Source organism: Carcharhinus amblyrhynchos, chromosome 1 (genome assembly GCF_965287045.1).
Source record: "Carcharhinus amblyrhynchos chromosome 1, sCarAmb.v2.hapA, whole genome shotgun sequence".
NCBI lineage: Eukaryota > Metazoa > Chordata > Chondrichthyes > Carcharhiniformes > Carcharhinidae > Carcharhinus > Carcharhinus amblyrhynchos.
The window spans coordinates 112,875,090-112,891,057 of NC_137324.1; the positions used below are offsets into that span (position 1 = coordinate 112,875,090).

At 40.7% G+C, this 15,968-nt stretch overlaps 1 protein-coding gene across 1 annotated transcript in view; it reads left to right on the forward strand.

Annotated features, from left to right (window-relative positions):
* antxr2a (ANTXR cell adhesion molecule 2a) overlaps positions 1-15,968 on the forward strand; it is a 198,644-nt gene that overhangs the window by 11,405 nt on the left and 171,271 nt on the right. Inside the window, exons 4-7 of the mRNA XM_080191187.1 lie at positions 4,647-4,728; positions 8,819-8,926; positions 9,017-9,085; positions 12,110-12,190. Coding sequence (XP_080047313.1) covers positions 4,647-4,728; positions 8,819-8,926; positions 9,017-9,085; positions 12,110-12,190 — 340 coding nt within the window. The remainder of the gene's footprint in view (positions 1-4,646; positions 4,729-8,818; positions 8,927-9,016; positions 9,086-12,109; positions 12,191-15,968) is intronic.

Consider the following 15,968-nt stretch of genomic DNA (forward strand, 5'->3'; position numbering starts at 1 on the left):
AGGTGTTTATGCCCATAGTTTCATGACTGGACCCTGGGAACATGGGGGTATCCTCTCCCAAGCAGGCTCATGACTACTGTCAGAAATCCATGCACTGAGGCTGAAGAAAGGTTTAATGCTGGCCTTGGCATATTAAAGGACGTCATGAAGCAGGCCACTAGCCTGCTGAGATGACTTCCACTGCCTAGACTGGTCTGGCCAGTGCTCTTCAATATGATGCTGTGAAGGTGTCATGGATTATTGTCGTTTGCTGCACAACCTCATAATGCAAATGGGTGAAAATTTCAAAGAGAAAGAGGCATAAAGCTCAATTGAGGTGGAGGAGGGGGATGAAGGCATGGCATGTGAAGAAATACTGAAACATCTGGCTGTCCATGCCAGAGAGATGAAGGAGGACATTCCAGAGACAAGGGGGAAAAACAAATCCAGTCTCAGTTCCCATGCGCTCACCTGTAATGAGGGTGAACCTCTCATAGGTCCAACCCTCTGATCAGAGATGGCATGTGCACCCATACTGAAGCCCTAAGATAGGGTGATCAAGGTTGAAATGTGTAGTGAGCTGTTTGCATCAATGTTTACTGATGAAAGAGGAGCTGACAAAAGTAAAGATGATGGATGAGGTGAAAACTGATATGTAGGATACGCTGGAAAGACTGACTAAGCTTTCATCCCAGGTGGAGATAGCAAAAAGTGCTTGCTACCATTTTCCAGTTTTTCTTAGACACTGGGGAGGTGCCAGAGAATTGCAGAATGGAAAATATGACATCTTTATTTAAGAAAGGCTGTAAAGACATTCCTAGTAATTACAGGCTGGTCATCTAAACATCTGTGATGAGGAACGTTTGAGAAATAATACTCATACAAACAGAAAAGAATCAACAGGCTGAAGTGCACCATGTGGATGGTACACACTGCTGCCACTGTGCATCTAGTGGCAGAGGGGGTAAATGTTTAAGCTGGTGCTTGGGGTGCCATTCAAGCTGGCTGCTTTGATCCAGATGCTGCTGTTTGTGTTCCTGGAACTGCATTCACTCAGGCAAGTGTGTAATGTTAATCACACTGCTAACTTGCGCCTTGTAAATAGTGACAGGTTTTAGAAACTCAGGATGTGAGTTGCTTGCCATAGAATTCCCAGTCTCGGATCAACTCTTGTAGCCAAAGTATTATATAGTTGCTCCAGTTGAGCTTCAGGTCAGTGTTAACCTCTAGGATATTGATAATGGTGCACTCAGCGAAGATAATGTCATTGAACGTCAAAGGGAAATGGTTAAATTTTCTCTTATTGGGGATGGTCGTTGCCGAGCACTTGTGTGGCACTTTCTGATTTGGATTGGTAGAGTCTGACCTTAATGATTTTAGTATCAAAGGGAAAGCCCACCAATCAAGCTAACAAATTCTTGTACATGATCCTCTATTAAGATGCATTTTTGTCTGTCAGCTATCTCAGTTGGCTTTAAGCTCCTACATAAAATGAGGTGTGTAGTTTAAATCCACTTGTAGAGAGTGGCTTGTATGAAACACCAAGTCAATTTCATTTCCACCTTGTGATGCTTTTCCTGTTTTTTCCCTTCCATCTGCTTTGATCCTGCTGCCTCCTGCTTCCTGCAGAGCTATTTAATGATCAAGCTCACCAGAATGTAGTTCTTAAAGCTTCTCATACTACTGTCTATTCGGTGTGTGCATTGTTAAGGGATAATTTTAACCTAACTCATTGGAAGGGCAACCAATGAGTTTGGGTGGGACATTGGTTATACACTGTCTTGATATTACTTTGCAATGGAGAATAAAACCGAATAGGATCCAAATCTAATGTTGCACTCAAACCTGTCAGTTTTAAACATTTGGTTAAGTTAAAGCTACTGCATTGTTTTGTTGAACAGTGTTTCTTTGAAGCTTTGGTGAGTCACTGTGTATTGAAGTGGCTGATTTAGTTGCCATTAGCAAACTGGCCTGTCAATCACAGGAGCACTGAGAATTTGAATCAGTTAATTTAAGTGACTGAAAATTTGAAGTGGGCTGCTACCAGTAGACCATACACTGCTCCAACTGAGACACAGGTGTTACTCTCCTTTCAGAAGCAACCATTCTCAATTATTAGTGGGCATGAATCCATAGGAAAAGCCACATAGGCCAAAACCTTACACCCTTGTTTGTTGCTGGGATTTTCCGGTGCCGTACAGTGAATAGAGTTTTGACTGGAACACCAAACTTACCACTGTTGTTCACAACGGATCCCACCATGGATGAGGCCAGAGAATCCCATTTCTGATTCAGCAATAGTTGGCAGTAAATTCACAACATCAGGAAGAGAGGTCACAGGGTAGCTAGTGCAGAAAAAGGAAGGGCTGATTTTCCGAGATTTGGATTGAGACATTACTTAGCAGGATGTTGGGAGCTTTACCGTACAGATAGCCATACTGTATCCGATTTAAGAATGGTTTATACCAATGGAGATGGAATGTGTTTGACCAGCGTTGCCAACTCTTCGATAATATTACTTGAGGGGAAAATAACTGAGTTGTGTTCAAAAACTTCTACTTTTGCCATATCCTAAAGTGAAATTTGAAAAAAGCCAGAATATTGAAGCTACTAATAAGTAGTTATAAGTTATTTGACAAATTATCTTAGTTTATGAAATGTAATTTACACAAAGCATTGTAAATAGAATCCATTGTGTTGCAGTTCCGAAGCAAGATGCTAATAAAAAGGAAGATGTGAAGAGAGGTTTTGCTTTTTTTTTGCTGACTGCGTGGGAAAGAATTATCAGAACTCTTATCATGTGCCTGACTCATGATCATACAGCACTGCATTGACTATTGTAGGCAGCATCCAAAAGTCAGCTGTGGACAGGGCCAAATCCCTAAACTGACTGGGAATTGAATGCTGCGAGAGGCACCTATTTGACTGCTAAGGAATTGTCTCCCATTCACTGAACACAAGAACAGAAGATATAGGAGCAGCCCATATAGCCCACTGAGGTTGCTCCACTATTCAATATAAGTTTGGCTATTCATGGGCTTTGATTCCACTTTCCTGCCCACCCTTGATTCCCTGAGAGACCAAACATCGGTCTATCCCAGCTTTGAATATAGTTAAGGATGAAGCATCCAGGACCTTTTGGGGTGGAGAATTCTGAAGATTTGCAATCTTTTGAGTAAAGAAATTTCTCCTCAGCTCAGTCCTAAAGGATCGACCTGTTTGTTCTGAGACTATGGCCCCATGTTTTATGTTCCTTTGCCAGGGTGCCAGGGGAAACAACCTCTGTGTCTACCCTGTCAAGCTCCTTCTGAATTTTGTATGTTTCAACGAGGTCACCTCTCATTCTTCTAAACTCCAGAGACTACAAATTGAATGCATGATAACTGTTAGGAATTTTGATGTCACAAGTAGTTAATATCTGATGGAATGTTAGATGTTCAGTTCCCCCTGTAGGACAGATGTGGTAGAGAATGATTTCTCACAACTACAAGAGATCATTGAGAAATTGTCTGTCAATCGACATTGGGTTGGTTGGTTTGCTGATGGCATGACTTGCACTGAAGCATAAAACTGAGAAGACGGTGGCACAGTGGTTAGCACTGCTGCTTCACAGTGCCAGAAACCCAGGTTTGATTCCATTCTTTGGTCACTGTGTGGAGTTTGCACATTCTCCCTGTGTCTGCGTGGGTTTCCTCTGGGTACTGCAGTTTCCTCCCACTGTCCAAAGATATGCAAGTTATGTGGATTTGCTATGGTAAACTGCCCCTTAGAGTCCAAAGATGTGGTTAAGGGGATTAGCAGGGTAATTATGTGGCGTTACGAGTTAGGGTTGAATGTTATAAAAGCAAAAGACTGTGCATTTGGGAAAGGGGAAAACTCATGCATATAAAATAGCCAACTATTTTTTCTGTTTTTTTGTGAGAAAGGGCATGAAATACAACAGAATGATCAGCGAAGTGGCTCAATCATTTTTATTTTCTTTTTTTAAGTTTAAATTTTGGAAGGGGATTAAATGTTTTTAGCATTTAATGAATGAAGAGTGATTCACTGCTAAGAAATTAAACACACTGCAGTTTAACAATGCATCTCAATGACGAGCTCAATGTACAGCATGACCTTCCCACTTCCATAACCTTGCTTTCCTGTGACTTCTGAGTGAAATTGTACCTTATTTGTTAATTTGTGTTGAATGACAGTTAATTTTCCAGTATGAGTTAACAAAGGACTTGCGAAAATAAACTAATTTAAAGTCAGTTTATTATAGCTAACTGAAAGAAAATCTTTTCATTCACCATATTTGGACAGGGTATAAATCTAAGTTCTGGAACTGACACCCACCGGAGGAATCCGGTTGTTTTCTCCCAGTCAATTTAATTGCCCCACAAGCTGAGGATTTGTTTATAGAATCATAGAAACCCTATATTGCAGAAAGAGGCCATTTGGCCCATCGAGTCTGCACTGACCACAATTCCACCCAGGCCTTACCCCTATATCCCTACCCACTAATCCCTCTTACCCACACATCTCGGGACACTAGGCAGCAATTTTAGCATGGCCAATCAACTTAACCCACACATCTTTGGACTTTTTTTTCTCTAGTTGAAGTAAATTTATTCTAATATTCAAGCATTGACATCTGGAATTTTTTTCTCTTTTTATTGTTATAGGCAGAAAATCAATGATGGTCTTGCTGCTCTCAAATCTGTCAATCCAGCAGGTGATACTTATATGCATCTAGGCATAAAAGCGGTAAGTTGTTCCTTTTCATTTACTTGTAGGACTGTGGAATTGTGAAAATACATTTCTTTGCATGTCATTTGTACTAAATACTCTTCAAAACAAATCAAATGAGATGAAAGAAGTATCATCATTGTGAAAAGTAGATGGACAGCCTATATGGTTACTCAAAGAAAGGAAAAATATCTAGTTGAGTTCCAAAAATGTTCAAAAATTCTAATTTATTTTTATCTTGTAAACTTAAAATGACATATATATTTATACAGATGTGATGTGATCACCTAGAATCCCTACTGTGCAGAAAGGGCATTTGGCCCATCAGGTCTGCACTAACTGTCTGACAGGGTATCTTACCCTTTCCCCTGCCCTAACCCCATGACCCCACACATTCACATGGCTCCTAATCCACCTAAACCTGCACATCTTGGGACAGTGGGTGGAAACCAGAGCGCTCGGAGGAAACTCACGTCGACACGGGCAGAACGTGCTGGCTCCACACACTATTACCCAGGGCCAGAATTGAACCCGAGTCTCTGGAGCTCTGAGGCAGCTGTGATAACCACTGTGCCACCCCTCTGGTGTGCATTTCCTAGCAGTCACATTTTATATCAGACTAAAATTATCTTGTCACACTTTATGACTGGGATACAAAGAAGCAAATGGAGTTATGTGGAATTTATAGATTCTCTGGGACCTAAAGGTTCTGGAGTCAGAATGTATGCAGCCTCTTCAGTGGCCTTATTGATTATGTCTATATTTTTAAAAAGGACAAATGAGGCTGGCATCCAGATCTGTATGATTAGCAGTTATTTTCTAAGCGCATTTGCCAAATGCAAATAGTTAGAGTCTTTGTTGAAGTGATGCCCACTTCACCATTCTAGCAGTGAAATGTAAAATACATAGCATTACTGCTTCTGCCTGTAACACCTTGTATCATCTGATTGTGTGCAATATCTCCAGAGATCTGCTTGTAATATTATAAAGGTGGCAACTTCTGTGCTTCAAATATCTTTAAAATTGATGGATATATATTTGTGTAAATTTCAGCTGAGTGACATACAAATTTACTTGCATTGCAATTCAATTTATTCAACTTATTTAATGACATGGTGACACAGTGGTTAACACTGCTGCCTCACAGTGCCAGGGACCCATGTTCAATTCCAGCCTCAGACTGTCTGTCTGTGGAGTTTGCTCATTCTCCTCATGTCTGCGTGCGTTTCCTCCCACAGTCCAAAGGTGTGCAGGTTAGGTTGATTGGCCATAGTAAATTGCCCCTTAGTGTCAGGGGGAACTAGCCAGGGTAAATAAGTGGGAATATAGGGATAGGCTTGGGTGGGTTTATGGTCGATGCAGACTCAAAGGGCCAAATGGCCTCCTTTTGCACCGTAAGGATTCTACGATTTCTGACTCCTGAGTATTGAGAGTTGCTAATTGTCATTAGTTGATGTGCAAAGTTGTTAGCAGGAGAAGGAAAACCAATCAATTTGCTCAAAATACTTCTAAGACAACGTTTTTGGATCTAGTATAGTTTGTTTTATTTTTGCTAGTATATTTTGTTTTGCTACATTAGTAAAATGAAAGCATAATTTATAAAGTGGAACATTTTGAAATGTAAAGCAAAGCAGCTTGAAAAAGTAATTTTTCTGACTCAGAATTGCCCAACAACAATTTATACTCATATAAAGTCTTTAATGCAAGAAAATGTCCCAAGGGACTTTGGAGCATTACAAAATAAAACACAACACGAAACCACATGGGAAGTATTGGATCAGATGACCAAAAGCTTGGTCAAAGACATATGTTTAAGGAACGTCTTTAACTTGAAGAAAGTGAGTTAAAGAGTTAGAGAGGTATAGGGAAAGTATTCTAAAACTTGGACCTAAGCAACTGAAGAAGTAGGGTGGGATTTTCCGGATGGCTCATCCCAAAACTGGAAAGTCCCACTTGAGGTCAACGGACCTTTTTTATGGTCTATGTCCCATCTGCAATGATTCCTGTGGTGGGAAAATTCTGCCAGCAGTCACCAATGGTGGAACAACTAAAATCACTGGAACGATGGAGATTGAGGGGAGACCTGATAGAAGTCTACAAAATTATCAGAGGCCTGGACAGAGTGGATAGGCAGAAGCTTTTTCCCAGGGTGGATGATTCAGTTACTGGGGGGCACAGGTTTAAGATGCAAGGGGCAAGGTTTAAAGGAGATGCACAAGGCAGAATTTTTACACAGTAGTCGGTGCCTGAAACTCGGAGAGGTAGTGGAAATGGATATGGTGGTGGCCTTTAAGGGCCATCTTGACAAATATATGAATAGGATGGGAATAGTGGGATATGGTCCCTGGAAGGGTAGGGGGTTTTAGAAGTCGGGCAGCATGGTCGGTGCAAGCTTGGAGGGCCAAAGGGCCTGTTCCTGTACTGTAATTTTCTTTGTTCTTTGTATAAAAGGTCAGAATTAGAGTAGTGCTTATATCTCAGATTTGTAGGGCTGGGGATGATTACAGAGATGGAGAAGAGGCGAGGTTATAGTGATATTTGAAAACAATACCTTTCAGGAATACACCTATTCAGTTTTTGTTTTTTTCAAAACCTAATATCTGCCAGGGATTTGCTGCTGAAGTTTGGCTCTTAGACAACTGTTAATTTTCTGGACACTAAATGATCCCTGCTTAAAAGCAGTTCTTTCCTACCTGGCTGCAGCTAATATCTGCTCCTTTAGTTCTCTTGGCCAGCGGTATGCAGAAGTCAGGACATGGCTAATGATGCCCCGAGGCTGCCTCCACAGTTCAGGATGGTAGCCGCCAGCAATCTTGGGCCTCAGGACAGTATATCAGTAAGTGGAGGGAGCATCTTTCAGGTGCATCTTTCAGCCTCTGTGTTCCTGGAGATTCATCTTCTCGCTTCTTGGCCTTTTGGCTAAGATCAAGCATATCAGATAAAGCCCAAGATGTCAGCAATGCCTTATTTTGTCAACTTGGGTTTTGTTTGTCTCTCTCTTGTGGGGACCATGAATTGGATTCAATTGGAATTTGATTTTTGGAGCAAGCAGGAAGATGGATTCAGGTTTGCTTGGTCCACTCTGTGCACTGACTTTGTAACTTCAAGAATGGAGTGAAAAAACAATGTTTTTCTTCTGGAGATCCATCTTCTTTCTTCAATTGTGGCCTTTTCAATATGGCATCCAGATACGATGGTGGGATGCATGCTATCAAGCCAGCCCTGCCATGGAGTATGGTGCGAAACCTCTGAATGCATAACCAATGAAGTTGGGGATAGAAGGTGTAGTGTGGTTTTCCTTAAGTCTCTGCAGTGGGAAACACTCTCCATCACTGCACCGCCACAGGACTAGTCCCAGGTGGGAGAGGTCCACCTATTATAACCATTTAGAGCTGTGATAATGATAGATTGTGGAATCAGTCATGCAGCACCAATCCTATAATGAAAACTGCAGGCTTATGTCAACAGCTAGATAATGAAACTGCAAGCAACCACAATAGGCTGTTACTACACCAAACACTTAAAGGGTTTGGGGATTAAAATGGTTTGACAGTTTAACAGTCCAAATGAGGTTATACACTTTTTACGTGTGATCACGTATACTCCTAATACTACCAGAAGGGCAGCTGACCTCTCCAGAAGGGTTCCTGGAATTTTCCCAAAGCATACCTCACCTCTTTAAATAACTTTTTGGCAGTTTTCTCAAATGTTTGAAGCCCACAAGACAGGTGTTGGGCATTCCAGTTAGGAAAATTGAATCGTTTTGATGGCAGCTGCATTTTACGTACGTAGCTGCCTTTGTGAACCTCATATGTGGAAATTGCAACATACCACCCCCGCCCGCCCCCATTCTCAATGTGATGTTGAGAATCTTCTCAATGTGGTGTTGTAGTTTTGAGAGTAGAATCATCGCTTGTTGTTTGGTTGGGAATGGTTTTTAATGATCCGAAATCTAAAAGGTGAAGTGGAGAAATTCATTTGTTGTTGCTCATTGTCCAAAACAACTTGTTCAAATTGATTTTTTGGGACAAGTTTATGTATCCACATGTTATAAATACCCAGTAACTTCTTTAAGCATTAATGGATGTTTAATTGCTATATTTTTTAGGCCTCCGAACAAATAAAGGAGCAAAACAATTTGAAGACTGCAAGTGCAATCATTGTTTTAACCGATGGTGAATTAGTGGAATTGATATTGCCTTATACAATTGAACAGGCAAGTGTAAAATTCTAAGATTGCCATTGAATTATGCAACATGTATTTTTTTCTTTTGCTGAAACTAATTTATTTTGAATTTCTTTATAGGCTAATAAGGCAAGAGAACTAGGGGCAATTATTTACTGTGTTGGAGTCAAAGACTTTAAGGAAAAACAGGTAGGACTTTATAACATAGCTGGTTAATATTCAGTCTGTGTCTAATGAGTGATCCAACAGGCCCAGAGTCAGGGCCCAGAAACCTCATCAAAGATGACATAAGGATGGATTGGTTTAGTTCAGTCATCTCATAGTTGCAGGATGTGCGTCAGGCCTCATTATAGGGTATGGATCAGACATCTGACTAAGGTAGCTTTGTGCCATTATCTTTTCAGATTTGGCATAGTAAGCAAGGCTGTCATTTATTGCTGATCCCTTGATGTCCTTCAGAATCTGGTGGTGGAACTCCATAGTGAACTGCTGTGGTCCATACTGTGTAAACAGTCCCACATTGCTTTTAGGTAAGGAGTTCAAGGACTTTGACCCAGTGACAATGAAGGGGATGTCAGTTAACATCCATGTCAAGATTATATGCGATATGGAAGGCAACGTGGAGTTGCTGCCATGTACCCGCTTCCCTAGCTCACAGAGGTTTCAAGTTCGAGAGGTGCTGCAGAAGAAGCTTTGGTCTATAGTTAGTGCACCTGGGATTTGGAATGCACTACCTGATTGGATTATGAATACAGGTTCAATAATCTGGAAAAGGTGATTGAATAAATCCTTGAATGAGGAAAAGTTTCAGGGATATGGAAAGTGGCACTAACTAAATTACTCTTCATAAGGGCCTAAAAGGTTTTCTTCTATTTATGATTCCCTATATCCCTTGCATTGTTCAGCTGCCCATTTCTCACTTGGTACATTTGGAATAAATCCTCTATTGGCATTAATTCCTAGATTGCTAAAAACTGTCTAATTTTTTTATACTTAATAATATGGCTAAATATAAAATATATGTACATCTGCATTTACTGCAGCTAACTACCTCTTAATTAGGACTTTTGAGAGATGGGAAGGATTCCATAGATGTAAAAAAGGGCACATGGGACCCAGATGCAGAAGTTCCTACTTCATTTTCTGAAAGATCCAATTCGTACCAGTAAGGGAAAGGGGGTAGGTTGTGATTCATACGAGAGGGAAATTCCACGTTCAGCAGGAACCATTTAAACTCTGTGCAGAGATCAAACCAACCACTTCTTGTCTGTTACAAAGATCTTAACCAGCAGCGTGGGAGTCAAAAATTGATGGAGTAAATAGAAACACTCATGAAGGGCAGATAAGGTCTCTATAACTGTTATGACCTGAAGTTTATTAAAGGTCCCATCTTTAAACATTTTAGAAAAAGCTGTTACTGAGTTTTAAAAAAAATCCCCAGCTGAAATGCTTTGATTGACTGGCCATCTGCTGCAGATTCAAAAAACAATTAGTTCTAACTGGTTATGCCATTTTAATAGAGTTCTTTGTTGACAATTCTCCAAAATGATTATGTTTCTTTTACAAATGCTTGGCTGAGTTTCAAATGCTATGGTTATCTTGGGACGAGATTCTGAGCTCAGTTTAAATAGCAGCTCATAGAGTAAAGGATGAGCTGCCTTTAATGGGACTGTCGAGGCAGAAGTTTGTTTTTAGAGATTACCTACTTGAGATTTAACCCAGTTTTGAAAGGGAATTTCAGTTTATGAATGGGAATTTTATCAATATCAGGTATATATGAGTGATAGCTGTATTGAGTAGTTCGAAGTTACTTGTTTTCACCTTCACATGGGAGCTCTGTCTATGAAGGAATAAGGTGAGAGGTCATTGGGGGTGGGTAGGATGCCTAAATTGACATTGAGTTAGCATGGAGGATGAGGCGATGTGATGGGTAAGGTCTAGAGAACCTAACTACTTCTGAAAACACTTGGGCATCATTTCAGAGAACCAAGCCTAGTCTCCAAAATAGCCTACCTCTGCACTAGTTCACCACTGTGGCCTTCCATGCCCTATATCTGGGGGTCATTGTGCCTAACTCTATCCACATATGCCCCCGCCCTCAGTCCCTCAGAGCAAAAATCACATGATTCTGTGTACTTTTTACTGAGATGGGACTGGTCCAGTGAGTCAGGAAATTTCCAAGTCAACTCCTTGCCCTGCCTCAACGTGAAAATCAAGGTATACACCATGGGGATGCTACGTGAAGAAGAAGAATATGGTATAAACAGAATGTATAATAAGGAGCTGTGAGACTACTTTATCTCTTGCTTGCAGTGCAAAATATAACTCACTCATAACCTGACAACTCGTGACTGGCAAGGTAATCTCCTTGTGCAATTTAAAGGGGCAATTTTACATGTCCCTTTTCAAACCATGATGTGCACAATCAACAGAAGTCTGAGAAAGGACACAATATCTAATTAACTTTTGAAGCGTGAAGCAGATTACTTTCTTGCTGATGCAAACCCATAGAGAAATCAACAATTTTGCAATGACTATGGCTCCACCAAATCGTTTCATCTACTTTCAGTGTGCAGCTGAACTTTTTGGAAGTGGGAAATATTGTGTAGTGAATGGAATGGCGGAAAAACTAGGTCAAAATAAGCACATAATTAAATTGCAAAGCAAAGAGTTGGTTTTGTGCTAAATTTAGTTTCCATATGCATTTTAATGGCCAACTAAAGTATAGGTCTGATTAAGAAAATGAAGGAAGAAGATGCCAGGTGGCAAAGTTAGAATTGATCAATAAATTATACTGACATTTGGCTTGCATCAGAGTAATTGTGTGGTCTGGATCTGTACCGAATTTATGTGAGAATATGTCTTTGAAGTTTTTCACAAAATGCATTTCCCACTGTGCCTCATTCTCTTCAAAAGAACATAATTGTACATTTTTCCCCTCAGTGGAACTGTTCTAGACTCCAATTATGATGAGATTAATCATTAGATCACTAATTGGATTTCTTGTATATATTCCATTTAACAGGCGGAAGTACGATAAAACTGAAGTGTTGTAAAAATCTGGCTCATTGATTGTATTGATGTAAAAATTGTGACTGATGTGCCAGCTGGGTGAATGATGGATTTCATTGTTAAATAAGATGCATCATTGTTGAAGGTTGGAAGTTCTGCATTAAGCTGCTTTTTAAAATGAAATACTTTTGCTTTGAAAAGCTGGAAAAAGTTGCAGATTCCCCAGACCACGTCTTCCCTGTTAATGGAGGATTTCACGCCCTGAAAGGAATAATTGATTTGGTGAGTATCATTTGGTTTCTTATTGTTAATGTAGTGATTCAGTAGTGAATAGGATTAATGCTCTTGCTGATGTTGTCCAAAAAAAAAATTACATGCAAGAAATTATAGAATTAAGGAATGCTGTTTGTTATTGTTTATCTTGCATCTAAGAGTGAAATAAATTTGGAGTAAATGTTTGTTACATGTTGGCTATTGACGATGTATAGTAATTTGGTCATAATTTATGATTGTAACAAAAATTGGTCAATTCTACCATATATACCCATATAATTGTTACTTTATGGCAGTGGAAATTCACTAAGTTACCTTAAAAGCTGTGTGGTTTATTAGAAGCTTTAGAGAAAAACTAATACAAGTACCAGCTTGGAGTATTAGTATGGAAGGTTATTAAAAGAAACAGCTGACAACATTGCTGATTTGGTGAATAAATTACTTTAATCTTGCCCGTGCCTATCTTTTCCTTCATTCCCACTGTACTACCGTTTCTTCTTGTTTGTACTGTTGCAAAGTTAGGAAGCATAAATAAGACCATAAGACGTAGGAGCAGAATTAGACCATTCGGCCTGTTGAATGGCAGAGCAGACTCAATCATGGCTGATTTTTTTTTCTCATCATTTTTCCCCATAATCCCTGATTCCATTACCAACCAAGAACCTATCCATCTGTCTTAAAGACACTCAATGACTTGGCCTCCACAGCCTTCTGTGGCAAAGAGTTCCACAGATTCACCACTCTGACTGAAGAAATTCCTCCTCATCTCTGTTTTAAAGGATTGCCCCTTTAACTGAGGGTATGCCCTTTGAACAAACAACAGCACAGCATGGGAAACAGGCCCTTCGGCCCCACAAGCCTGTGCTGCCCATTTTAACACACTGCCTTATTCAAGTCGTTCTACCTACGACTTTTGTCTACATCTAGTGGACTCCACAATAAAGGGGTGCAAATTTAGGGCATTATATGTGCGCCAGATTAAGGGAGATCCAATTTAGGGACAATTTATTGACACCAATCAGCCTAAAAGCACGTTTTTGTGGTGTGGGAGGAAACCTGAGCACCTGGAGAAAACCCACACAAGCATGGGGAGAATGTGCAAACTCCTACAAACATTGACTCAAGCTGGAGATCCAGCCCGGGTCCTTGTAACTGCACAGCAAACAGTGATAGTCACTGAGCTGTCGTGTTGCCCGTCAATTGGTCCAGTTTAAGCGTACACTAACGGACATGAAGCACTAGGCAACTCTCAAAACAACATCCAAGAGCAGCCCTCGCACGACGCACCGTGTGTATGCCCCTTGTTGGCCAACGAGGTGGACCGAATCGCCTGTGGATGTAAAAAGGAGACATCAGTAAACATACAACAGACTATACAGACATTAATGGAAGATCCCCAATAGCTCCAACGCAAGAGACAGGTGAGCCTTAAAATTTGTTGGACGGCTGATAGGAATCTGTTAATTCCCAGGAACATCCTGAGGCTCTTGATCTTCAGCTAGAACATTCTTTTGTATCCCTCTATCCCCAGACCAGAACCAAAAAAACTAGGTTCTAGTTTTTCCTACTAGTGGAAACATCCTGTCCACGTAAGGTTGAGATATCAGCTAAGGGTTTCCTTGGAGCTATTCCTACTGCACCATCATAACTTTGTTGGAAGTGCTGTGAAATTTCTTTCTTGTGTGAGTCGCATCATCTAGCCATCTTATTATCCTTGTCATTATGGGAAAGAATTTGCCACTTTCAAAGGTGCAGAAAATACATGAATAGCACCAATTCTGTAGTGTGTCTTACTCAAAGTGAGAGCAAGAGACAAGTATGCATTTTACAACATTGGTTACTTAAGGTTAGGTTAGCAAGGGATTTTGTTAAATGATTTGAAAAGGGAGAAAGTTTAAAGACTGAAGCATTAAATAGTGAGTGAAAGGTGCTTCAAGGAGTTCTAACCTCAGTGATAGTATGAAAACAAAGGGAGGAATATTGGAAGAGTGAACATTGTAAAGTGTGGACCCTTGTAATATGGGAAATGTAGCAGTAACTTTGCAAACAGCAAGGATTGAGAAAATTCCATGCGATTAAGACCGGTTTATTTGTTTTAATGATGTTTGGCTGAGGGATAAATATTGACCTGAGCATAGGAAAAAAAATCCCGTGCTCTTCTTTGAAGTCATGCCACGGGATCTTTTACATCTAGAGGGCAGATAGGCAGCAATTTAATATCTCATCTGACAGACAGATTTGAGAATAAAAGATATGAGTAGACTGCAGAGAGCTCTCTGGCGTTGATGTGCTGAGAGAAGGCAAAATTCACAAAGGCTTTTTTTCAAACTGCCTCCAGCTCATGGGAGAGAAAATGCCAGAGAATGCAAGAGGATTGCTTTTAACTTCTGGTAGTGGTGGAAAATGGCTGATCACGGATCTGCTTATATGGTTAATGAGATTGAGAGCATGGAGCTGGCCTTTTTGGTTTGACATGCATTGACTGAAGGTCATAAGAAAAATTGGCCCAGATATCTGCCACACTGGAGAGCCTCTCCTCCCTGGCAGAAATGGCAAAGTGCCTGAAAGTCATGAGTCTTACCCCTGCCCTCCCCCATCAAACATGTAACTTCCCACTTGCATGGAGATAGTTCTTGTTTTGCATGTGTAATTCACTGAGGCAACTGACCATTTAAATCACCCACTGCCTGCATTGAGGCCAGAACTTGGTATCTTGGGAGTGTAAAACCTGAGGAATGCAGAGTAGACCTGGTAAGAGCATGTTTGCCCTTTTGGAGAAGATAGATAGTCCTTGGACACCACTGGGGGAAGTCATATATGCCCTTAACAGGTGCTGTTTAAAATTGTCACAAGCAGGCATATATGTGCATAAACCCGTTAATTGTCAAGTTCATTAGAAATTTTTTATTCTTTCATGGGAAGTGGGTGTTGCTGGCTTATCCAGCACTTATTGCCCATATCTATTGCTGTTGATGTGATAGTGAGCAGCCTTCTTGTATATGTGATGTAGGTACACCTGTTATCCTGTTAGGAAGCGAGTTTAGGATTTTGACCCTGTGACAAAGAAGAAATGGCAATATATTTCCAAGTAACAATGCTGTGAAGCCTTGAGGGGAACTTGCATGGTGTTCCCATGCATTGCTGTTCTTGTGTTTCTAGGTGGTAGATAGAGATCATGGGTTTGAAAGGTGCTTTTACAGGAACGTTGGTGAGCAGCTGCAGTGCATCTTCTAGATGGTTCACACTGTGCATCGATAGTGGAAGGGGTGAATGCTTGTGGATGGGGTGCCAATCAAGAAGGCTGCTTTGTCCTGGATGATATCCAGCTTAATGAATGTTGTTGGGGATGCACCTCATCCAGGCGAGTGGGGAGTATTCCATCAGATTCCTGACTTGGGCCTTGTAGATTGTGGTCAGACTGAGGAGTCAGGAGGTGAATTACTCCCTGCAAAATTATCAATCTCTGACCTGTTCTTGTAGCTGCAGTGTTTATACGGCTGAAGATGTTGATAGTGGGGATTCAGTGATGGTAATGCCATTGAATGTCAAAGGGAGGTAGTTGGATTTTCTTTTGTTGGATCATTGCCTGACACTTCTGTGCCACAAATGTTACTTGCCACTTATCAACCCAAGCCTGAACATCATTCTGAATATTCACCATACGGACACAGACTACTCATCATCTCTCAGAACTGTCAAAAGCACCTGCCAAGCTGATGTCTCAAAGGGAGCTGTCAAGCTGCCCATGCTTTTAAACATTCTGCCCTTTAAACCTTGTTCAACAAAA